This window comes from Oncorhynchus mykiss, chromosome 4 (genome assembly GCF_013265735.2).
Source record: "Oncorhynchus mykiss isolate Arlee chromosome 4, USDA_OmykA_1.1, whole genome shotgun sequence".
Lineage (NCBI taxonomy): Eukaryota > Metazoa > Chordata > Actinopteri > Salmoniformes > Salmonidae > Oncorhynchus > Oncorhynchus mykiss.
In genome coordinates this window covers 1347224-1373966 of record NC_048568.1, presented here as the reverse complement: position 1 = coordinate 1373966, position 26743 = coordinate 1347224, and the positions used below count along the sequence as shown (strand labels likewise).

Genomic DNA, 26743 nt, shown 5'->3' with positions numbered 1-26743 from the left:
GGATTACCTGGCATGATGACTCCTAGCTGTCCCCAGTCCACCTGGCCGTGCTGCTGCTTCAGTTTCAACTGTTCTGCCTGCGGCTATGGAACCCTGACCTGTTCACCGGATGTGCTACCTGTCGTAAACCTGCTGTTTTCAACTCTCTAGAGACAGCAGGAGTGGTAGAGATACTCTCAATGATCGGCTATGAAAAGCCAACTGACATTTACTCCTGAGGTGCTGACCTGTTCCACCCTCGACAACTACTGTGATTATTATTATTTGACCATGCTGGTCATTTATGAACATATGCACATCTTTCCCATGTTGTTAAAATCTCCACCTGGCACAGCCAGAAGAGGACTGGCCACCCCTCATAGCCTGGTTCCTCTCTAGGTGTATTCCTAGGTTTTGGCCTTTCTAGGGAGTTTTTCCTAGCCACCGTGCTTCTACACATGCATTGCTTGCTCTTTGGGGTTTTAGGCTGGGTTTCTGTACAGCACTTTGAGATATCAGCTGATGTAAGAAGGGCTATATAAATACATTTTGATTTGCATGCGGATGTAGAAGCACGGTGGCTAGGAAAAACTCCATAGAAAGGAAGGAACCAAGGAAGAAACCTAGGATTCAGATGTGAAACTAAAACATCTCTGCCCCACGGCAAAATAGAATTGCAGGAAATTCACTTTAAGACTAGGTGAAGTGCCCAACCAAATGTCACCAAAAGGTTAGTGCTTTTAAAGGGTACTAAAACATAAGCTAGAGAAGTTTTAAATCGTATGATTTTGGCACTCAGTTTCAAGTTGTGGACTGAATGAAGGGACAGACCTGTTGAATCTGGGGAAAGGCTGATGGGGAAGTCAGACAGGAGTACGGAACACCTAGTGGCCTCCAGAGCCCAATCAGCTTTGCCCATTCTTGGGTGCTTTCTTCCGAGAACTGCCGATGTTGCATCACTTTAACAAATGTCAGTTCATTTAGTTAACATTATTACTGTACCTCTCTATCCCAGAATGTCACATGAATCCTGAGTCTGAAGCTGGAGAAGCAGGTGATTGTTGATGGCAAGAAGTCCAAATGCTACTGTTAAGCATGTCCTGCACTGTCTGCCTCCCAGTGAGGACCACCTACACAATTCCACTGCCTGGCAGTCAGTGAATCTAGAATGGGCAACTGTTTTACTGAAGACACCATACTGTATGTGATGTATTCAAAAAATACTGATTTCTTACTTTCTTTCATATTACAGATTCCAACCTGAACCGCTCTGAATATCTGAGCAGCATCTATGATTAGAGTGTGGACCTGAGGGAGAAGGCAGAAGCCCATGTGGCCTGTTGCTGCTCTGAGCAGTGTGCTTAGAGCTCTGGTGGAGCAGATACTATGTAACCTTTCTAACAGAAAATACATCATTTCACATCACTGAGATCTTGACCATTCAAATTGTAATAAATCCAACTGTGCATTCAAAGATGGTCTCTGATATATTATAGCCCTCTAACAACAGTAATCTAATGGCAATCACTTTTCATGGTGAATTGTAAAATAAGAAATCAATGCAGAAAACACTTTCAAAGTGATATATGCAGTTATAAAGTGCATCTGCCTCGCTGTGACTGTTCCGTGCGCTGCATCAACAACAATAAACACAATAGCCTTGAGCAATATTGTTTTGTCATCATCACCACAATCACTTCAAGGGGAAAGACACAATTTAAATGTATTTATGAAATTGACAGAACTAATATATCTTATTGCCTTTGGTGTATCAGCAGCATTGAAATAAAAGTACATTCTAAGATGCTATCAAACATTTAAGGGGGAAACAATGTTGACCATGATAAATACATTACGCTCTTACAGAGTGCCGACGGATAAACATTCAACTTTATAAAACCACATGACCTTAACAAAAAGGTAATACAACAAAGACATTTGACATTAAATATATACAAAACGACTTCTACAAACACCAACATTACATTAAAAACCACACTAATTTGTCCCTGTCATTTACAATGAGCCACTCAGCAGCCAAAATATTATGGCTCTATCAAAACTAAGACAGGGGCCTCGTCTGTCCGGGTCCTTTTTGTCTAGTTAAATTATAGATTTTTATTTTATAAAGTTCTACAAACAAGAACTAAATATATTTTGTGTTTGGCGTTTCCATTTAAGTGTGTCTGACTACCTTTGATACTACACTTGATATTGAATGGTTTAAGAGCATGGATTGTCATGGGAAAAGGCCAAGGTGTCTATCCCTGTGTTTAAATGGAGCCATTTCTATCTCCCGTGAATGTGTATGCTCAGCAATTTGCTCCTCCATTCACGTGTCGGAGCTGGGCAGGAATGTCACCATTGCGAAGGATGCTGGAGTCTTGCTTTGGGTGGATTGTGCTTGGGCTGGAAAGAACATTTTATACAGCATTACGTCTTCATCCACATCGAGAGCAAAGTCTTGAATTCTTGACATTATAGTTATTTAGCTAGCAGTTCCTCTAAACCAGAGCAACAAACAGTCAGTGCATACAGAGGACATCTATCTACATATGTATGAGACGGTTGCTTCAATTGATTTAAGCTCTGCTTTGTTAGTTTCCTTTTGCAATTAGTTTGTTTTCGTTTTGCAATTGTGTTGAGTGCTGCACTGTAACGTGTACCTGTTATGAATATCTATATCATGTGTAGGGTACCTTTTTTCTGGGATAAGGCGGTGTGTGCGATACAGATCTGCCGTGGATGGCGTCTTCGCTGGGGAGGCTCTGGATGTGGAGAAAGCCGTGTGGGATAGTGATTTATTTAACTTTGCTGGAGTCGACACAGGCCTAACCTTTGACTCAGCCCCTGGCAAAAGATATTAAATAAGTCATGATGTGTCAACAACCAGACAAAACAGTTTTCACCAATTCCACCAATGTGCCCTACAGTAGACTTTCTCTTTTGGGAATTTCGGTGCAGGTCGCTTTATGAAATGTTCAGAGACAAATGCTTTCTATTTGATTTGACTGATATGAAGGAAGAGCCATGTCCTCCAGCTTGGTGCTGATGGTATTCAGGAGTAGCTAATTACTTACATCCTGATAAGGCACTTTGAGACTTTGACATCTGTGGTTTCATTTGATCTCCAAATGGAGTCAAGTTTAAAAACTGATGTTTGAGCCATGTAGCGCGGTCCTCCTCAAATGCTTTTCTCTGCAGGACAAATGTTTGAATATTAGCCTGAATAATTCACTTTGAAATAAAATAATTCATGAAATTGCAAGTAATCAAATTTCCAAGTTATCTGCCCTCTTGTACCCTCTCTGTACCTCGTGGCTCAGTCTTATGGCTGCCTCTGTGAAGTTCCTCCTTTCCGCCTCAAAGTTCTTCCTTTTTTCTTCGAAGGACTTCCAATCCTCCTTAAGGCGCTCCTTCTCCTCCTGCATGTAGCAGTCGTTGAGCAGCGAGGCTGTCTCATCGTCACATGGGGAGTTCAGCTGCTGCTGTGAGAACAGAACACACAGAGCAGTGGAGACTGAGGATTAGGAGGGAGAATTACAGACAACTGATTATTACTGACAAGTGAGGTAGCAGTTCGTGACCTTGGGACTATAATGTTTTATCGGTGCAAAGCAAAGTTCTGAGATATTAAAGCATCAATGTTTTCACATCCCAGATCTGTTTTGTAGTGGATTCTTCTTTCATAACCCATAAAGGTCCTAAAGTTGCAGAGTATAAAAATCCTGAGATTCACATTAAGCATCTCCAATCCAAAATTAAATCTAGAATCAGCTTCCTATTTCGCAACACGCCTCCTTCACTTACGCTGCTAAACATACCCTTGTAAAACTGACTATCCTACCGATCCTTGACTTTGGCGATGGCATTTACAAAACAGCCTCCAACACTCTACTCAGAAAATTGGATGTAGTCTATCACAGTGCCATCCGTTGTGTCACTAAAGCCCCATATACACCCCACCACTGCGACCTGTATGCTCTTGTTGGCTGGCCCTCGCTTCATATTTGTCGCCAAACCCACTGGCTCCAGGTCATCTATAAGTCTTTGCTAGGTAAAGCCCCACCTTATCTTAGCTCACTGGTCACAATAGCAGCACCCACCCATAGCACGCGCACCAGCAGGTACATTTCACTGGTCATCCCCAAAGCCAACTCCTTCCAGTTCTCTGCTGCCACGAATTGCAAAAATCACTGAAGCTAGAGACTTATATCTCCCTCACTAACTTGAAGCATCAGCTGTCAGAGCAGCTTACCGATCATTGCACCTGTACACAGCCCATCTGTAAATAGCCCACCCAACTACCTCATCCCCATATTGTTATTTATTTTTGCTCTTTTGCACCACAGTATCTCTACTTAACCCTTCTTGGGTAGGGGGCAGTATTTTCACGTCCGGATCAAAAGTGTGCCCAAAGTAAACTGCTTGTTACTCAGGCCCAGAAGCTAGGATATGCATATAATTGGTAGATTTGGATAACACTCTAAAGTTTCTAAAACTGTTAAAATAATGTCTGTGAGTATAACAGAACTGATATGGCATGCGAAACCCCGAGGACAACCCCCCCCCAAAAAACAAAACAAATTCAGCCTACCACTATTTTCAATGGCTGTCACTTATATTATAAGGCGAAGTCCTCCCAGATTGCAGTTCCTATGGTTCCACTAGAACAGTCTTTAGAAAGAGTTTCAGGCTGGATTTTGGAAAAATGAGCCAGAAATTGTAGTTTTTCTAAGTGGCTCCCATTTTGGCTGTAGTGTTTCCAAGCGCGTGAATGAGAGCGCGTTCTTTGGTATTTTCCTCCGGTAAAGACAATAACGATTCTCAGTCTTAAATTTGATTGTTTATTTAAGTATTAGGGTTTGATTATAAACTTTGTTTGACTTGATTGGAAAAGTTTATTAGTAACATTTGGGATTCATTTTGTATGCATTTTGATGGAGGGAAACTGGATGGATTATTGACTGAAGCGCGCCAGCTAAACTGAGTTTTTATGGATATAAAGAAGGACATTATCGAACAAAAGGACCATTTATGATGTAATTGGGACCTTTTGGAGTGCCAACAGAAGAAGATCATAAAAGGTAAGGCATTTATTATATTGCTGTTTCTGACTTTCGTGTCGCACCTGCCTGGTTGAAATAGGTTTTTCATGGTTTTGTATGAAGGGGCGCTGTCCTCAGATAATCGCATGGTGTGCTTTCGCCGTCAAGCCTTTTGAAATCTGACACAGCGGCTAAATTAACAAGAAGTTAAGCTTTATTTTTATGTATTACACTTGTGATTTTATGAAAGTTAAATTTGTTTAATTCTGTAGTTTGAATTTCGCGCTCTGCAATTTTAATGGAAGTTAAACATCATCATCTGCACATCTATCACCTCAGTGTTAATGCTAATTGTAATTATTTCGCAACTATGGCCTATTTATTGCCTTTACCTCGCTAATCTTATTACATTTGCACACACTGTATATAGATTTTTTCTATTGTGTTATTGACTGTACGTTTGTTTATCCAATGTGTAACTCTGTGTTGTTTTTGTCGCACTGCTTTGCTTTATCTTGGCCAGGTCGCAGTTGTAAATGAGAACTTGTTCTCAACTGGTTAAACAAAGGTGGGAAAAAAAGAAAGAAATAAAAATTGTTGGGCGCAATCGCAGTAGAACCTTACGCCTCTGAAATGTCCATTTGAGTTTAGCCATAAGGTTCTATCTGACACTTCTGAATTACACATGTTCAGTTAAGAAAACAAACTATTTAAATATGTACATGATAGTCAGAACACATCAAATACAATAAATATTTATGATCAAACGAATTACTGTCACCAGACAACATCATTTACTTTAAGATTTCTGACAAGTGTTTTTTTTTGCTTTCCGTGCCATTATTACTGACTAGACAAGACCATAATAGAAGGAGATAGCAAAGGCATTGTTCTGATTGGTCCGTTTGTATTTGTTCAGGCTTGTGATTGGATTGCAGACAGAACCTCATCATTTTGTAGTTTGTCATTTTTTCCCACTTAAAATGCACTCTTTCTAAAATCTAACTTCACAGACATATGAACACATCTAAAATATCAATTATATGTGAACTCATTTTTGACAAAAATGTCAAATAGAACCTTATAGTCCCAAGATCTCGAGTTGTTAATAAGTATTTTCCATTTACTTTAATGTCTATGCTGATAGATCTATTGAGGCAATAGGTAGACAAATTTACAGGTCTGCTAGAATGAGGTAGATAAGACACTGTAGGTGTAATAGCCAGATTAATTAAAAACAAACAAGGCTGAATAAGTATTGAACTCAAGCAGCATCATAGAGAAGAGAGTTAAGTGTATACCTGCAGGAGCTGCTGCTGCGTGTGGATGAAGTCTTTATACTGCTGGATCTCCAGTTTCAGCCTGTCCATCTCCTGTTCATGGACCTCTTTGGGGATGGCATTCATGTTGGCTCTCTCCCCTACCAAGGATGCTGGACAGGAATCACATCACAACATTACCAGTGATTCTGAGATGGTTTATTGTTTATGATTACGGTAATAATAGGTTTAACTAATGGATTTAAAGGTCTGGGTTTGAAAAATATACAAATAAAAAACAGCTTCTCCTCAAAGAACCACTAGAGGTGTCAGTTGGTTCATGTTTCACAGACAGTGGCTACCACTTTTATTGGACTCTTTTCATTTGATTTGGCTGATAACAGAGTAAAATGACCACCCATCAACTGACATTACTTATAACAAGCGATTTGTATCACTGTTCAGTTGAGCTTTAAGTGGACATTTAATCAACTCAAAGTCCGGTAGTCTTTCATGTTATTTATAACAAAACTATAATACCACAGACAATAAAACTGAGCATCCTGAGTGACCTTTTTCTCCGGTGGTAAGCAAACAAAACCTCACAAGTGGCTGCCCTCTAGGGATGATGTGAGTAGTATGTGACAAAGAATACCTTGGCTGTCCAGTCTCTCCACGTGGCTCTTTAGTCTCCTCCACTGCTGGCGAATGCTATTGGTGAGCTGTTCCCTTGCATGCTCACAGGACAGCTCCAGGCTCTCTCTACTTGAGTCACACACCTCATCCTCTTCTGAGCTGGTCTGTTGCAGAGAGATGTCGTGACAACAGGCATAGACTATTAATTGGTTAATTTATTTAATTAAGCAGTCACCTTTATATAGTGTGCTATTTTTGTGTGCAGATGGTTTTAAAACTATGCCGGAGTAATTTCAGTTGTGAACTATTTTATACGACATACATGATTTTTTGTTAACTGGTAAATAGTAACCTACAGCAAATTGTGTTTAAATAATTTCTAACTTGTTAACAATTTCTGCTAGTTAGTTTTTGCTACCATGTGGGTTTTAGCTTGCTTGAGCCTATTAACTGAGGAGTGTTAATTCACGTTTCCATACATGTTTCATTTAAAACATTTCTCTTACAAAGGAGTTGTTTAATCTAACTGCTTAACTATTTATCTGTACATGGAATTGTATTTGTTGTTTTTTTTTTATACTAATTTTCTTCAAATTTTTACAGGAATATGCAGCTAATGTAGAAGGAAAAGCTGTATACAAATACTGTGCCGAATCACATGTGAAGAATGCAACAAAGAAGCAGAATCATCTGGCCAAGTGCATAAAGTTCCCTCAGCGCTCACAACAAGCAATCTAGAATAGAAGTAGAGGGACTTTGGTCAGAGGTGAAAATTATGAATCAGACACCTTATCGATAGCAACAGCTCATGGTCCTCCTGGAATGAGAAGTTTTTTTGACTCAATGGAGGAATGTATTCAGAGAATGGCTGATGAATGTCTTGCTTGAGCTGTTCACATGGTTCACCTCTGATGCTCACAGGCAATGTGTATTGGAAGAGATTTTTTGAATGTTCTTCCCCCAGCACACACCACTCCAACCAGACATGCTTTATCTACTCATATGCTGGATGCAGAGTTCAACAGATTTCAAGTGAAGGTCAAGCAAATCAAATCATCTCTGATGGGTGGTAAACTGTTCGAGGGCCAAAGATGAATTAACTACATCTCCATCCCTCAACCAGTATTCTACAAGAGCACAGACACAAGGGACAACAGACACACCGGTCTCTACATTGCAGACCACAGAAGGTATTTGCACTGGTGACCGACAATGCGGCGAACATGAAGGCTGATTGGTCTAAAGTGGAGGAGTCCTACCCTTACATCACACCCATTGGCTGTGCTGCTCATGCATTGAATCTGCTCCCAGAGGACATCATGGCACTGAAAACAGTGGATACACTCTACAAGAGAGTCAAGGAAATGGTTAGGTTTGTGAAGGGTCATCAAGTTAGAGCAGCAATCTACCTCACCAAGCAAAGTGAGAAGAATAAGTGCAGCACATTGAAGCTGCCCAGCAACACCCATGGGGGGAGGGGCGGTTAACCCACTGTTCCTAGGCCGTCATTGAAAATAAAAATGTGTTCTTATCTGACTTGCCTAGTTAAATTAAATAAAAAAGAAGAGGAAACTGCAGTTCTAAAATACATCAAAAAGCGTGAAGACTTCTGCCTGAACCCCAAACACGCCGCAGCGTATATGTTGGACCCCAAGTATGCTGGCAGGAGCATCCTGTCTGGTGCAGAGATCAATGGTGTCATCACTACTGTGTCTCGCCGCCTGGATGAGACCTAGGTTCTTTGCAGTTTGGTAAGGACTTTGGGAAGGAAATGCAATATGGCAGTCGTGCCAACATATCATCAGCCACCTGGTGGAAGGGACTTTGTGGATCTGAGGCTCTTTTTCCTGTTGCCTCAATCATCCTCCAAATCCCACCAACATCAGCCTCCTCAGAGCGCAACTGGTCCTTGTTTGGGAACACACACAAAACCACGCAACAGGCTGACCAATACAAGGGTTGAAAAAATGGTGCCCATCTGGACAAATTTGAGCCTGACAACGAGCCATCCTCAACTAGGTTGGAAAGTGACAGTGAAGACGAGGCCTCAGTATGATGTTCAAGAGGTGGACATTGAGGAGGTCCAGGGAGAATACATGGAGGCCTGAGAGGAAGGCAACCAAAGCTTTAGTTTCTAGACTATAATTTTACAGACGTATGATGAAAACGTTTTTTGGGAGATATGATGGATCATTCAATATTCCCTTTCTTTTGTTGTTCAGTGAAATCATCCCATGCAAAGAGTCAACTTATTTAATTAAAGTTCAATTCAACAATTATTATATATATTTTTCTATTGGAAGGATTTAATAATTTGCAATTATGTCTACTTATGATACGGTAAATATATCCAATGCAAAAAAATCTACATTTAAATGGTATTAATATAAATTTGCATATATCCTTGTTAATTCCCATATATTCCCGTTAATTCCCACGGAAAGTTTCCACCCCTGAATATTCCCCAAAATGTGCAACCCTAGTTGCATCCTGTTTCCATTGGTCATCCTTGAGAGGTTTCTACAATTTGACATAACCCAAAACATAACAAAAGCAAACTGCAAATGCATCCAACGAGTTTGTTGAGTCATAGTGAATTTGCCCAAATAGTTATGACTTCACATAGGGGGACTAGATACCTAATGTGCTTCATTTCGAAATGGTAAATCAGATGTGTGAAAATACCCTCAAATAAATAGGTGACATTCTGTACTGTTGCCTCAAACATTTGATTTCAAATCCAAAATGCGGGAGTATAGAGCCAAATGAAAAATGTTAGCTTAGAGACCATTTAAAAATGTTAACCTCACTGTCCACACACATATGGAGGGGACTGTAAATACCAAATACACCATCCGGTACAGCATATTGGGTACCCATGACAAAGACAATACTACTAGACAAACCTGTTCTAGACTGTCATCATGTTTCTCGCCACTTTGGCTATGTTTCCTGGGGCTCAAAATGGTGACCATATCCCTTTTCATCTGCTGTAATACTTTCTTTAACTCTGCGTTCTCCATCAATAGGTCCTTGTGGCGACTGTCGTAGTCGTTCAGTAGAGTCTTATACATCTCTCCCTCATGTCTGAAAAATAAAGAAATTCACCTGTGCTTAGTCTTTTCTCAGTGCATGTGATGATGGGGGCTTCCAAGTGGCGCAGGGGTCTAAGGCACTTCATCGCAGCGCTTGAGGGATCACAAGACACCCTGGTTCGAATCCAAGCAATATCACAACCAGCCGTGATTGGGACTCCCATAGGGAGTACATACAGTTGAAGTTGGAAATTTACATACACTTAGGTTGGAGTCATTAAAACTTGTTTTTCAACCACCACAAATTTCTTGTTAACAAACAATAGTTTTGGCAAGTCGGTTAGGACATCTACTTTGTGCACGACACAAGTAATTTTCCAACAATTGTTTACAGACAGATTATTTCACTTATAATACACTGTATTACAATTCCAGTGGGTCAGAAGATGACATACATTAAGTTGACTGTGCCTTTAAACAGCTTGAAAAATTCCAGAAAATTACATCATGGCTTTAGAAGCTTCTGATAGGCTAACTGACATCACTTGAGTCAATTGGAGCTGTACTTGTGGATATATTTCAAGGCCTACCTTCAAACTCAGTACCTCTTTGCTTGACGTCATGGGAAAATCAAAAGAAATCAGCCAAGACCTCAGAAAAAAGTCTGGTTCATCCTTGGGAGCAATTTCCAAACACCTGAAGGGATCATGTTCATCTTTCCAAACAATAGTCTGCAAGTATAAACACCATGGGACCACGCAGCCATCATACCGCTCAAGAAGGAGACGCGTTCTGTCTCCTAGAGATAAACGTAAAAAAATTCACCCAACTTAGAAATGTTTGACCTAAGTTAAACAATTTAAAGGCAATGCTACCAAATACTAATTGAGTGTATGTAAACTTCTGACCCACTGGGAATGTGATGAAAGAAATAAAAGCTGAAATAAATGATTCTCTCTACTCTCTACTACAATGACTGAGGTTAAAGTGCAGACTATCAGCTTTAATTTGAGGTTATTTTCATCCAAATCGGGTGAACCGTTTAGAAATTTCAGCACTTTTTGTGCATAGTCCCATCCATTTTAGGGGACCAAAAGTATTGTGACAAATTCCCATATTCATAGCACGCAATGACTACTTCAAGCTTGTGCCCAATAGAAATAAATGGTAAATAATGGAGTGTGTGATTTTGCAGTCACTTTTATTGTAAATAAGAATAGAATATATTTCTAAACACTTCTACATTAATGATTACGGATAATCCTGAATGAGTCGTGAATAATGATGAGTGAGAAAGTTAGACACACAAATATTATACCCCCAAGACATGCTTATCTCTCACCATTACAATAACAGTGGTTAGCATTTTGGGGAGGGTATGATATTTGTGCGTCTAACTTTCTCACTCATCACTATTCACGATTCATTCAGGATTATCCGTAATCATGGTAGCATCCACATGAATGTAGATGTGTTTAGAAACATAATCGACTCTTATTTACAATAAAGGTGACTCCAAAATGACAATACATTATTTACCATTCATTTCCATTGGGCACAAAATAATCTGGAACACATCCAAAGAAAACTGCAAACGCATCAAACAAATCTGTCAGTCACAAGCTTGATGCACTTTAATACACAAGTGAATTTGTAACAATACTTTTGGTCCCCTAAAATGGGGGGGGGGGGGGGCTACGTACAAAAAGCGCTAATTTGGTAGAAAATAACCTCAAATTAAAGCCGACAGTCTGCACTTTAACCTCATTGTCAAATCCAAAGTGCTGGAGTACAGAGCAAAAACAACAAACACTGTCCCTGTCCCAATACTTTTGGAGCTCACTGTAGATGGAAGTAATTGGTAATGTCATGAGTGCCAGTATGAGACAAAAAAAACACAACATGTAAAGTATTTGTCCCATGTTTCATGAGCTGAAATAAAAGATCACAGAAATGTTCCATATGTACAAAAAGCGTATTTCTCTCATATTTTCTGCACAAATGTATTTATATCCCTGTTAGTGAGCATTTCTCCTTTGCCAAGATAATCCACCCACCTGACAGGTGTGGCATATCAAGAAGCCAATTAAACAGCATGATCATTACACCTTATGCTGGGGACAATAAAATGCCACTCTAAAATGTGCCATTTTGTCACTTAACACAATGTCACAAATGTCTCAGGTTTTGAGGGAGTATGCAATTGGCATGCTGACTGCAGGAATGTCCCCAGAGTTGCTGCCAGAGAATTTTATGTTAATTTCTCTACTACAAGCCGCCTCCAACATTGTTTTAGAGAACTAGGCAGTACGTCCAACCTTGCTCACAACCGCAGACCACGTGTAACCATGCCAACCCAGGACCTCCACATCCGGCTTCTTCACCTGCAGGATCGTCTGGAACCAGTCACGCGGACAACTGATGAAACTGACATGCATTTCTGTCTGTAATAAAGCCCTTTTGTTGGAAAAAAACTTGTTTTGATTGGCTGGGCCTGGCTCCCAAGTGGGTGGGCCTATACCCTCCCAGGCTCACACGTGGCTGCGCCCTTGCCCAGTCACATAAAATTCCTAGATTAGGGTCTAATTCATTTATTTAAATTGACTGATTTGAAATTATTACATAATTTATATTTTGGTTCAGTATACATAGTTACCTGGCCTCAGTCTTCCCAGTTTTCCAAAGGCTTCTCTTCCCATCCGATCTTCCCACGTAGTTCAATACTTCAAACGCTAGAATAGAGAAATTACACATAGGTCAACTTCCACCACAGTATCAACTGTATGATGCATAGCATTTGGTGAAAAGGAAAATATTAACGTATTAAATAAAAATGGGCGATCAGAGGATGAAGCATAACTCGAATGATTACTTTGTTTCTTATCCTTTTTGTCGATCAGAAGCTGATTCAGGCGCTCCTTTAGTTTGCCGAACTCCCTTTCTTTCCTCTTCATGTCATGATTGTACTGAGTGGCACGGCTTGCTATGATGCTTTGAAGTTTCTGTACCTGGCACGAAAACAATACAAGTAGGCTATTACATGATAATCCTTTCTAGGAATAAATAGACTGGTACTAGATATTCTAATCTTATCTCAAGTTTCCATATAAATCAACGAAGCGTACCTCTTCTTTTTCATTTTTCAGGCAGTTATGTAAGCTCTTCACTTTCAGCTGTAGCTGACGTTCTCTCTCAAGAAGTCCAGTGTTTTCCCTCTTGGAGAGTTCAAGTTGATCCTATAAGGATTCATATAAAAACAAATATATAAAAACTGTGGTTTTAATTACAAAGCTAGAATTCCTAATAAAACTACATGTCCACTCTTTATAATGTGTTATGTGTTTGCGTAAGGGTAAATCACGTTTGAACAGCAATTGATGTGCATAGACAGGACTAAGAGAATAAATAAAGGATAATAAACTAAGAAGGTTAGCGAGTGAGTAAGTCAAGGGCAAACCTTCAGTCTAGTGTTGCTGAGCTGCAGATAGTCCATGTTGCTGTTGGACTTGACCTGTTCCACTTCAATGTCCTCCACTGTCTGCAGGCACCGGCGGTGCAGCTGGAGCAGGTTGTACACGTTATTCAGCACGTCCACCAGATTCAGTTCAGGACCGTTGTTAGACTCTGTGCAAAGCAATGGAAAGCCCAGAGAGGATACCTCCTGCAGAGGCAAATCAGGGATGGGATCAGACATGCAGCTTAGCGGTTAGCTACTGGCATCAAACACATGAAAGCAAGCATGAACCCAGCAGGCAACAAAGGTTGCAATGACATCATTGTGACATCTTTTATGAATTAAAACATTTGAGGTCTCTTACCCGATTGATGTATGAGATACATTCTGACACATTGTCCTCTGTACAGAAGGCACTTATTGTAGGCATGTTGTAGGGGTTTCTGGTCATTGGCAGAGGGAGCACTGATGATTGGCTGTACTGCCTCAGAGAAGACATTCTGTATCTTGAAGAGCTGCAGGAAGTGTCCTTGATTTCTGTGCAGGAATAATAGGACAAAAGGATTGCCATTACTAGTTAGGTCAAAATCAATTAATTGCAAACTGTCTTTCAAAGTGGACAAAGAGGTATGTGATTCAAAGAAGCGCAGCCATCTTGCTTTAGTGTTGAAATGAAATGTCCAGTGAAAATGATTGAAGGAGGTTCAAGCCATCCAACCACAAAACGGTTAAGATACATTATGTTGGAGCGAATGGAGAATTTCACTATTTAGGACCCTAATCTGTATCTTTGATGTAAATGGCATGTTATAGAAGGGTGCAGAAATTTTGGGGGGAATTTCACTTGGTTTTGAAAAACTTACCCCACCAGCAATTGACTTCCTCAGCCTCATTCTGGAGTTCCGGGGCATCCAAAAACATGAACAAATGCTCTATTGCTCCAGTATAGTCTTCTAGATGTTGTACACATGAAATTGTGTCATACCGAACATTATAATCCATTTAGTTGAACTCGAGCGATAATTTACAGTTCAAGCATATTCGCTACCATGCATGTACTTCTTCAATCCAATTCCTCTCGCTACTGCGAGTGTGTAAATAGGGGGAACGCTACTGGCACAGATACAGTCCTAGGTACCTAGCTAGCTACGTTGATAGTCAGTCATGAGTTCAGCCAGGCGATGAAAACGGGACAGAAATAGTTTTTGTTAGGTTAATAGCTGAATATTGTTGAAAATGGTTTGCAGATGTGAAATCCCAACATGTGACAACGCAAAGACAAAACACAGTCCGATATCTTCTCACGGACTTCCTTTGGACACAGATTTACTGAGACTTTAGTTAGTTGTCCTGCAAAGATGCATAAACACTCCCATCTAAAGACTGGATCTACGGTTTTGTAGTGAGCATTTCTCTGGTGACGACCTCTGAAAACCACAACCAACAAGAAAAATCATTGGTAAAAAAAAATATATATATATTTGAAGAAAACAACTATACTGTTAGGTTCTAATTTTCAGAGGAAATAACTCACGGACACTAGTGAAGCTTAACCAAGTTTAATTCTTCCCAAAGGGTCGATACAGCTGTATATCAGACCAGACATGGCTTCCCGTGTTGTGGGGGAAGCAAGAAAAAGCAAGAAATTGCTTATAAATGAACAAAAATTGATAACGAAAATGAATAAATAAAATATAAATAAAACATGATTATAAATGAACGAACAATGATAAAAAAAACATTCACCACCGGGAGGTTTACAAACTCGGAGAGTTATGGCCTGGTCTATGATCACACCATACACAATCTTATTTCCATCTCTAATCACACAACAAAATGACATTTCAGCTGAATCTGCTGTCTTGTTCCATGTCATTTGGAGCTTCTTTTTGTTTCTCCACTCTCTCCTTCTGTTTCCTACGAGAGTGATAGCACAAGACTTGGAAAGCAACAAAAACACACAAAACATAATACTATTAACAATGTGGTAAGCTATGCATTATTATATATGCATGAAAACCAAAGACTGAGACCATGACAATTCCCACTCCCATTTCTCCAGGATACTTTTTCTGCTGGATTCCACAAAAATGAAATCCCTAAAAAGCCTCCTCATGCTTTCGCCCAGTCTTCCCCTTTCTGGCCCCAGGTTCCGAGAGGTGTTCCCAAGCCATGTCATTTTCACTTTGTTCCCAATTCTCCTCCATTGCAACAATCCTACATCCTCTTATTAAGGTAACTCAGAACTGTATATGCTTTCACATCAATGCCTTAAACATGTTGTTTAGAGTACAATTACACCAACATCTATCCTCTTTCATATGATGCAAAGCAGCTAACCCAACCCAAACTATGATGCTAAAGTAGCTCCCAGCAAAAACCGAGCAAAAACCAAGCCATGAGGCTGAAGAAATGGTCTGTAGAGCTCCAAGACAGGATTGTGTCAAGGCACTGACCTGGGGAAGCATTGAAGGTCCCAAAGAACACAGTGGCCTCCATCATTCTTAAATGGAAGAAGTTTGGAACCTCCTAAAGCTGGTCGCCCGGCCAAACTGAGCAATCAGGGGAGAAGGGCCTTGGTCAGGGAGGTGACCAAGAACCCGATGATCACTCTGACAGAGCTCCAGAGTTCCTCTGTGGAGATGGGAGAAACTTCCAGAAGGACAACCATTTCTGCAGCACTGCACCAATCAGGCCTTTATGTGGCCAGATGGAAGCCACTCCTCAGTAAAAAAAAAGGCACATGACAGCCCGCTTGGAGTTTGCCAAATGGCACCTAAAGGACTCTCAGACCATGAGAAACAAGATTCTCTGGTCTGGATGAAACCAAGATTGAACACTTTGGCCTGAATGCCAAGCGTCACGCCTGGAGGAAACCTGACACCATCCCTACAGTGAAGCATGGTGGTGGCAGCATCATGCTTTGGGGATGTTTTTCCTTCGGCAGGGATTGGGAGACAAGTCAGGATCGAGGGAAAGATGAATTTACCATAGGTGGAATACAATAAAGTTGAAAAACATCTCAAGGATGAGTCTCATAGCAAATGGTATGAATACTTATGTAAATTTGTATCTGTTTTTTATTTTCAAAAAGGTCTAAAAACCTGTTTTCACTTTGTCATTATGGGGTATTGTTTGTAGATTGATGAGGGAAAACAATGATTTAATCAATTTTAGAATAAGGCTGTAATGTAGCAAGAAATGTGGAAAAAGTCAAGGGGTCTGAATACTTTCCGAATACACCAGTATAGAAGGGGAAAGGATATGAGCCATCGGTTGAAGATTGTGCAAAGGATTCTGAAGGCTTCATCTGCCTCCTTGAATCCAACGTAGATACCGGTGGGTGAAGGGTACTTGTTGCAGATGATTCTGACGATGCAACTGAGTAACACTCGTTTTTGGCCAACGCCAAGTAATTTGCCTTTCAATCCCCATTCCAAGACCACAAGTCTATATTGCCTAGAAAATTAATAAATATAAATATCTGTGCGAAAGCAGAATAACACTAGGTAGGCCTACTGATGAGCATTTGGGTGAGGGATGACATTTGACGCAGCCTATGAATACTGTAATGCTGGGAAGTCTATTTATCACTTAAAAACTACCGGTACTTACTTTATTGACAGGTGGACATTTGGTCCCCCTGGCCGAGGTCTCTTCTTCCAGCTTATTTTTCGCACATGGAAAAAGTTTCTACAACTGCCTGGTTAATGAGGGCTGGAAAGTTATTGTCACTGGTTACACAGAGTAGGGTGGGCTCGCGGGTCAACGTTCTCTCGTCGCCAGACACATAGATTTTCCAAGGGTGGCATAAGCAGGTCCCAATCTGGGCAGCAAAGACACTAGTTCTCAGTGGGCATCGCTTGGCATTGCCCTCAGGTACAGCACCAGTCCCCAGATGTCCTGAGTCGGGCCTCGGATGCTTGATGATTATAAGCCTGAGCCTCTGCCTGCTCTGTCTCTCTCCTTTCTCGGTCATTCTCCATCTGTTGAAGCTCCTCGTCTGTGTATTCCGGTTCAAAGAAATAAGGTTCACCTGCAAATTCGATTTCATCCTCGTATACATAGTCAGAAATGTTCGTGAGAGCTTTGCCGTTTGTAAAATTACGTATTCGGGTGTTTTTGAAGCCTTTGTTCATGTTTTGGATGCCCTGAACTCCAGAATGAGTTTGAGGAAGTTAATTGCTGATGGGGTAAGATTCAGGACCCTTCTTTAATACACATAAAAAAATACAGATTAAAGCCCTAAATAGTCAAATTCTCCTTCAACATGGTTGAAACACCCAATAGGCTACAGTATAAAAACTGAGTGAAAATCCAGGGCTATTAGAAACACTTGAATTCCAACCTTATTGTCAGTCTAATTTTGAATCATTAGCATGAAATAAATACAAAATTCTGGGAACAGAAAACGACATTGAGTACAACAGTATGAGTCATAAAACCCAGAAAATGTTTCAATAGTTTTTTCACTATTACATTTTTCTATCTGGGATTTTAGAACTACTTCATGTAGGGTTACCCCGGCGCGACATTTTGATAACCGCAAAAATCTCTCTCGGACAAGGTAACTTATCAATAACTAGCATTGCACATTTTTTGGAGTAAATTGAGGTGAATATATTGATAAAACTCACATTGTTCGAGAGAGAATTACACAAACTAAAAAACGTTGCGCCAAGGTAAGCCTGCACCAAACACACAATAAAAAAAGATCTATGTTTTATTGCAATGTAAAAATGTAATGCAAAAAAAATAAACACTAGAACTATTTCGGTGTTTTTCTGGGTATTATGGACGCGTCTACTGTGGTGGACTATTGGGAAGCAAAATAGTATACATAGATAGTATAATATCTTCGCGATAACAAAAAGGCAATGAGGCATTCCTTTTACGAGTGAATTTTGGAATTGAGGTTACTATGGGCACACAACCTTAAAATAGCATTCATCTGCTATTTCTGTCAATTTAATCTTCTCCTTTACACATGAGGCTTTACTTTATGTAGAGCACCAGAAAAATGAGACAGTAGCAGCCTAGCTACTCATCACTGCATCTTTAACTAAGTAGGCTAGCTCTATACTACTAGTGGAGTGACAAATGGAGAATCATAATCAAACTAAACAAAGCTGAAAAAGTGCATCACAATTTCAATGAAAACCACAAGCGGTACATAAGGTCAATGTAATACTCACCAAGTGAAGATTCTGGCATCGCTGCAGTCCTCCAGACTCCCTCAGGGCAGCGGTGCTTCAGAACACACCGAATGTGTCTGGATCATCCGCTACCTCCCAGGATACATGCAGCTCACGGAATGGCCTACGCAGACAGCTCCTGAAATAGAGGGGCAGATAATAGATTAGCAGTGCACATTCAACAAGTGGACGCGGGATTACTAGGGACGAAGGACATCTACAAGGAGGGATGGAAACATGCAATAGCCTAAAGAACAGGGGAGTGTGGGGAGCTTATTAGGAAGGGACAAAGCCAAATCCTTTATCTCAGCAGGCACCAGTTCTACAGCAACACAGGCCGGGATTCATATCGTCATTGTAAGAATCCAAAGGTTGAATTGCAGTTTAAGGCACTGATGGTTTTTGCACATAAAATAAACCTACATATTAGTATTCTATATTAGCATGTTATAGCATATGATTTGTACAACTACAAATGTGGTTGTGGAAAGAAGGAACCACCAAGTCAGAGCAAAGAAACTGGGCAATAAACAATTTTACCAATGAAGTTAAGCTATTAACAAATGGAATAGCTACATACCATCTCCTCATACTCTTATCACCAGCCTAATCCAAGAGACATAATATGGTATTTTATCTAAAGAAACAGACAGTCCCTTGTGCAATTAAAACAACCAATGGCTTGTAGGCTACCCTTTCAAAAACAGTTGACCAGACAAGCACTGAGGAAATTAATAATTGTAGGGTTAGCCTAGGGCTATAAAATGTAGGCTTTGTTAAATTTGAAATGGGTCAACAAAATGAAATTGAAGTAAACAAAATCACAATAACAAAACAAAAAATACAATTTTAGGAAGTGGGAAAACAATTTATGCATGTTGGGATTGTTTCAATCATTTATATTGCTTTACCACCCAAACCATTCAGGACCTTCTGGTGACACTTAATCTAATTGAATCTACTGAACAGATGGTGAACCTACCAAGCTTATTTAGGCTAGTCAGACACTTAATAAACTGACTCTTAATTAACTTGATAAATCCTGCCCACTGGGCACAGACGTCCGTCCGTTCAATGTCTAGTTTTGATTTACAATTGGTTGAGTTGTCAACTAACGTGGATTCAACGTCATTGGATTTAAAAGTTGGGTGAAAAAAAGTCTAAATGCCCTTATGTTGATGACTTCTTGCAAATCAAATTCATTTTTCACATTGATTCAACGCCGTCACATATTTTGGGGTTTGAAATTACGTGGAAACATAGTTGATTCAATCAGGTTTTTGCCCAGTGGTTTAGGTATAACTGCACAGCCAAATTCCTTCCATCTGATTGAGTTATCCCACTGGGCACAAACTGGTTGAATTAATGTTGTTTCTAGAGGTCGGCCAATTAATCGGAATGGCCGATTAATTAGGGCCGATTTCAAGTTTTCATAACAATCAGTAATCGGTATTTTTGGGCGCCGATTTTGCAGATGTAAAAAAAATAATGTTTTACATGTTTTTTTTTTTATTTTAGACCTTTATTTAACTAGGCAAGTCAGTTAAGAACACATTCTTATTTTCAATGATGGCCTAGGAATAATGGGTTAAGCTCGGGGGATCCAATCTTGCAACCTTAGTTAACTAGTCCAACGCACTAACCACCTGCCTCTCATTGCACTCCACGAGGAGCCTGCCTGTTACGCGAATGCAGTAGAAGCCAAGGTAAGTTGCTAGCTAGCATTAAACTTATCTTATAAAAAACAATCAATCATAATCACTAGTTATAACTACACATGGTTGATGATATTACTCGTTTATCTAGCGTGTCCTGCGTTGCATATATTATATGCAACGCTGGGTGATGAGTTAACAAAAGAGCATTTGTGAAAAAAGCACAATTGTTGGACGACTGTACCTAACCATAAACACCAATGCCTTTCTTAAAATGAATACACAGAAGTATATATTTTTAAGCCTGCATATTTAGCTAAAAGAAATCCAGGTTAGCAGGCAATCCTGTTAAGGATATGGCAGACATACGCCCCCTTTGGAGAGATTGGGTACCCCTAGTAAACTGGAAAAAAAATCTGTCAAAAATTGCTAATATATGCAAATAAATTATTATTGGATAGAAAACACTCTAAAGATTCTAAAACCGTTGGAATTATGTCTGTAAGTATAGCAGAACTCACAGGGCAGGCATTCTTCCAAACTAGTTTTTGTGGCCATGAAAGTTGGAGCAACTTTGACGTCATGGCCCCCACCCTTCCCAACCAGCTATGATTCTGGGGACACTTTCTATCTCTTCCGCTAGATGTCCTCTTTCATTAGAGCTTTGAATCGTTCAAATCCCGCGAGAATTGACCCTATGGGAGTGAAATTAGTGCGTGCCACGAGAGAATAGGCTGTGCGTATGGGCGCGAATTGGTCCCAGCCATTCCTTTGTTTCCAGCACTCAAGAGAAGGGCAGACGATGGCCGATTGAATTGAAGTTTGTTTTGCATGTCTAAAACATCATAAAGCTTGCTTCTGCACTTAGTTTGACCTGTTTAGTCGACATATAATGTGTAATTTTGAAGTTTTGATGCGCAACTTATCCGGACCAGAGGACGTTTTGGGTGCATTTCAGCTGATGTTATTAGCAGTAGCTAATACAAAGACGCAAGTCTTGAAACCAAACGATGTATTGGGTAAGTATGAAGCCTTCCAGAACATTCTGAACGAAGACCATCGAAGGTAAGGGAATATTTATGCTTAAATCTGTGTTTCTGTTGACTCCAACATTACGTGGAAATGTAGCTTGGAACTGAGCGCTGTCTCAGCATATGGAATAGTGTGCGATTTCTGTAACGTTAAAAATAAATCTAACACAGCGGTTGCATAAAGAAGCAGTGTATCTTTCTAACTATATGTAGAACATGTATATTTAGTCAAAGTTTATGATGTCTATTTACGTTATCTTGCCGCGCTACATAGATTTCCTGCGGGCATTTTTGAGTAATTTCTGAAGGTGAACTCACTGTAAATGGACATTTATGGATATAAATGGCATATTATTGAAAAAAAAAAATATGTACTGTGTAATATGTCATATTACTGTCATCTGATGAAGATTTTCAAAAGGTTAGTGAGCGATTTATTTTTTAATCCTGCGTTTGTTGATTGCATGTTTTGGCTATTGAAATGAGCTGTGTCTGGTGGTGGTTTTACATATATATGTGCTATGTTTTCGCCGTAAAACATTTTAGAAATCTGACTTGCTGGCTAGATGAACAAGGTGTTTATCTTTCATTTGAGCTGTTGGACTTGTTAATGTGTGGAGGTTAAATATTTTTAAGAATATTTTTGCGTTCCATGCGCCACCGTTTCAGCTGAACGTGGGAGGGTTGATTCCCAATTGGGAACCAGTATCGTAGACAGGTTAACCAGATGAAATTGTGTCACTTCTCTTGCGTTCATTGCACGCAGAGTCAGGGTATATGCAACAGTTTGGGCAGCCTGGCTCATTGCGAAGTAATTTGCCAGAATTTTACGTAATTATGATATAACATTGAAGGTTGTGCAATGTAACAAGAATATTTAGACTGAGGGATGCCACCCGTTAGATAAAATACCGAATGGTTCCGTATTTCACTGAAATAATAAAAGTTTTGTTTTTGAAATGATAGTTTCCGGATTCGACCATATTAATGACCAAAGGCTCGTATTTCTGTGTGTTCTTATGTTATAATTAAGTCTATGATTTGATAGAGCCGTCTGACTGAGCGATGGTAGGCAGCAACAGGCTCGTAAGCATTCATTCAAACAGCACTTTTTTGTGTTTTGCCAGCAGCTCTTCGCAAGCACAGTGCTGTTTATGGCTTCAAGCCTATCAGCCTAATGGCTGGTGTAACCGATGTGAAATGGCTAGCTAGTTAGCTGGGTGTGCGCTAATAGCGTTTCAAACGTCACTCGCTCTGAGACTTGGAGTGGTTGTTGCCCTTGCTCTGCATGGGTAACGCTGCTTCGAGGGTGGCTGTTGTCAATGTGTTCCTGGTTCGAGCCCAGGTAGGGGCGAGGAGAGGGACGGAAGCTATACTGTTACACTGGCAATAATAAAGTGCCTATAAGAACATCCAATAGTCAAAGGTATATGAAATACAAATGGTATAGAGAAATAGTTCTATAAAGACTATATTAACTACAACCTAAAACCTCTTACCTTGGAATATTGAAGTATCATGTTAAAAGGAACCACCAACTTTCATATGTTCTCATGTTATGAGCAAGGAACTCAAACGTTAGCTTTTTTACATGGCACATATTGCCCTTTTACTTCTCCAACACTTTGTTTTGGCATTATTTAAACCAAATTGAACGTGTTTCATAATTTATTTGAGGCTAAATTGATTTTATTGATGTATTATATTAAGTTAAAATAAGTGTTCATTCAGTATTGTTGTAATTGTCATTATTACAAATAAATAAAATAAAAATTGTCTGATTAATTGGTATCGGCCTTTTTGATCCTCCAATAATCGGTATCGGCGTTGAAAAATCATAATCCTTCGACCTCTAGTTGTTTTAAAGTAATTTGTCCCTGCATTGTGATGTGGAATCTACGTGGAAAATACATTGGATTTGCTAAGTCATCCACATAAACGGTTGTTGAGGGTGAAATTTGAACCACCGGATTATTTCATCAAGGTAACCAATTTTCCACAGACAAACCTTGTATACAATATGCTGAATTCATACCTTTGAAACAATGTCAGATCTTAAACTTTATATCCACTTTCAGATACAAATAAATAGGCTGGGCAGCATCTCCTACCGAAGACATTATCTATTTATGGCTGTCAATTTGGTCTCCTATCCAAGGTTTTAAACAAGCCTGCTTAGCTTTGATACAGTCGGTAGTCGGTAGTTTACATACACTTAGGTTGGAATCATTAAAACTCGTTTTTCAATCACTCCACAAATATCTTGTTGACAAACTATAGTTTTGGCAAGTCGGTTAGGACATCTACTTTGTGCATGACACAAGTCATTTTCCCAACAATTGTTTACAGACAGATTACTTCACTTATAATTCACTGTATCACAATTCCAGTAGGTCAGAAGTTTACATACATTAAGTTGACTGTGCCTTTAACTAACTTGCCTAGTTAAATAAAGGTATAAAAAATAAATAACAAATGTAAAAAATCCGCAAATCGGCCATTCCGATTAATCGGTCGACCTCTAATAAGAACATCCAATAGTCAAAGGTATATGAAATACAAATGGTAGAGAAATAGTCCTATAATTTCTATAATAACTACAACCTAAAACTTCTTACCTGGGAATATTGAAGACTCATATTAGAAGGAACCACCAGCTTTCATATGTTCTCATGTTCTGAGCAAGGAACTTAAACGTTAGCTTTCTTACATGGCACATATTGCACTTTTACTTTTTTCTCCAACACTTTGTTTTTGCATTATTTAAACCAAATTGAACATGTTTCATTATTTATTTGAGGCTAAATTGATTTTATTGATGTATTATATTAAGTTAAAAGTGTTCATTCAGTATTGTTGTAATTGTCATTATTACAAATACATTTTAAATAAATTTTAAAAATCGTCCGATTAATCGGTACCGGCCATTTTTGTCCTCCAATAAATCGGTATCGGCGTTGAAAAATCATAATCGGTCGAACTCTATTCAGAATATACAACATTCTATAAAAGAACAGTGTTATTTGACGTGTCAAATAGTGTTGACAAGCAAAGACCCAAATGGCGTTCCAATGACCCAAACGGCAAGTCGGTTAGGACATCTACTTTGTGCATGACACCGTAAATGGTCACCGTGTCTAAACACATATAGGACACAATTTGAGGGATTTTAAATTATATTATTAGTAACCAATCAGATCAGTGAAGCTAAAAGCAGTGGCGCTATTACTGTGTAACTACGGTAGGGCAACATCTCAACAATAGCGCACTTGGTAACGATAGTGTGTACCGGTGCTCGACCAGTCGCTAAGGCCAACATCACCCACGACAGAGAATGGTTGATTGTCAAGGGCAATGAATTCCATTGTCTTGTAGTTAATGGATTTCGCCTTTGAGTTGTCTCGCTGAAATGTTCTTACTCTTTCAAATGACTGCTCGATCCACACAGCAGACATTGTGGGCTGGGTTAGGAATGCTGTGTTGAACATGTAGCGCAAAATTTTACGTGGCGTCATTACTTCATGTACCTATGTTATATAGGCATGCACGTCAGCTTTGACATTGTTTTTTTACATCGGCTTTAAACTAGACATCAGGCAGATAACGGCGTTGGCATTTTTAGCTAATATCGTCTGATTCTGATATGTTCACCGATATATTGTGCATCCCTAGCTATTAGGCCTAGATTAAGCACAGAGATAAAACATTAAGTTGTTGTATAAATACAACACATCTGACATTGTATTCCCATTTGAACTTTGTTGTATCTTTAAAAAAAAAATTAAGTGCAGTGATAACACATTTAGATGGCAACTAAATCAACAATCTGACATTGTTTTTCCATTGGAATGTGATTGTGCTTTTAGATTGTTTAAAGTATAGTGATAACACACTGGGAATTCAACAAACGTTATGCAGTCTTTATAAGTGTGAATAAAGGTTGATATCAATATTACACAAATGTCCACGTTGAAATGACCTGGTGTGCCAGGTTGAATGTGTGATTAGAAATCCACTTCCAATACCAGATTAAGTTCATGATACAGTGTCACACTACATCATCGAGTTTGAAACAGAGAGCCAGAATAAAAAAAAGTGGGACCAGTTGGTGAATGGTGGAAGGCTCGAGCTCCCCGATGACTTGTTATTGATAGACTGGTTAGGGGTAATTTAGCACATTATTGTTATTAACTAAAGTTACTCCTTAGTCCATGGACCTTACATGTTCTGTTCAAAGAGCGAATTGGCCCTGGAAGCCAAATACTCTTTCTAAACGTGAATCGAGTCTCAATTGCCGTAGAGTCCTAGAAACAATTCCCTTTACTTTCCTATCACATCAAAATAATTTTAAAAAAGCAAAATACACACTTACTATACATGTTTTAACAGTTGCAGCCGGCAGAATGTTTCAGTGACAACACGTTTGTGTCATTTACACACAGGCGTTCATTAACACAAGTAGTTCACTTTCTTCCGTCTGTTCTCCTAAAGAAGCGGCGAAATATGGCCATGTGGGAATCTTAACTCTATAAAGTTGTGTATTAATTTAACATTTTGTTTTAGGAAAATAAAATTTCGTCAGTTTGAAAGGTCTTCCAAAACCGTGGCGCAAGCGATGCGTGTATATTTAGACAGAGCGTCGCGGCTCTTAACAAAACTCCTCACCACAAGACAGACCAAGACACCTGTGCTAAACATTAAAAAAACATATATATATATATATTAAAAACTGTGCTAAACATATGGACGCGTCTTAACCAAACACAGATGCTTGTTTTCACCAGCCCGTTGTAGAACAATGGGCAAGGGGTAGCTAGCAAGACAACAAGCTGGAGCACTCATATATAGCTCGTCTAACAGCGCAGTTAATATCGTTTGCAGGACAGATTTTAACGCCTCAGTAGCTAGCTCGCTAACGATGACTTGTTTGAACGGTCAAACCAGGTACAGTAGAGTTAGCATGCTAGCTACTAACATAAAGCCAATATCTAGACCAAGGGATATGCGAATGTCTCCTACATAGAACATTCTACAGGTGACGTGTAATAAAACTTAACCTACGTGTTATGTCATCATGAAGGTACCCTCGGAAAAAAAAGCATAACCCGTCTGACGAGCTTGCTTGGCCTGTAGACTCCGGAGCTGACTAACCAAACACCTCAGGGATTGGCTACTGCGTTGTCAGGCAACCAACACCTCCTTACTCGATTGGTTGCAAACCTATAATATTTTCGACAAATTCCCAAACAACACTTTTAGCAAGCAATCGCATGTTTGAAGATGTTTGAAGCATGATTTCAAAAGGTTGCAATGACGTGGCCTGCTTTTGCTCTTTCACCCAATCCTTGTGTACAATCACTGATCCATATCACAACCCTGTTCCTGGAGAGCTACTTTCCTGTAGGTTTTTGGAGTGAAAACCTATAGGACAGTAGCTCTCCAGGAACAGGG

General features: G+C 39.6%; 1 protein-coding gene across 3 annotated transcripts; it reads right to left on the bottom strand.

Moving 5' to 3' along the window:
- Positions 1–1415: 1415 nt before the first annotated feature.
- LOC110521958 (afadin- and alpha-actinin-binding protein) lies at positions 1416–26492 on the bottom strand. 3 transcript variants are annotated; one of them, XM_021599960.2, is made up of 14 exons: positions 26354–26492; positions 18607–18745; positions 13776–13948; positions 13415–13618; positions 13083–13193; positions 12830–12965; positions 12614–12689; positions 9829–10009; positions 6942–7086; positions 6329–6459; positions 3294–3467; positions 3060–3177; positions 2679–2829; positions 1416–2388 (listed from the first exon to the last, which is right to left on the bottom strand). In XM_021599960.2, exons 2-14 carry the CDS (start codon positions 18623–18625, stop codon positions 2292–2294), a joined length of 1716 nt encoding a protein of 571 aa, XP_021455635.1. In that variant the 5' UTR covers positions 18626–18745; positions 26354–26492; the 3' UTR covers positions 1416–2291. The 3 variants fall into 3 exon arrangements, with proteins under 3 accessions (XP_021455635.1, XP_021455636.1, XP_021455637.1); XM_021599961.2 differs by having other exon boundaries at positions 3294–3464; XM_021599962.2 differs by lacking the exon at positions 1416–2388 and having other exon boundaries at positions 2679–2747.
- Positions 26493–26743: the final 251 nt, after the last annotated feature.

Excerpts from the sequence above, each read along its gene's own strand:
- LOC110521958 (XM_021599960.2), bottom strand. Across the intron at positions 13,619-13,775 it reads GTATCTCATACATCAATCGG|GAGGTATCCTCTCTGGGCTT; the intron begins GTAAGAGACCTC and ends TTGCCTCTGCAG. Across the intron at positions 3,468-6,328 it reads CGCAGCAGCAGCTCCTGCAG|CAGCAGCTGAACTCCCCATG; the intron begins GTATACACTTAA and ends CTGTTCTCACAG.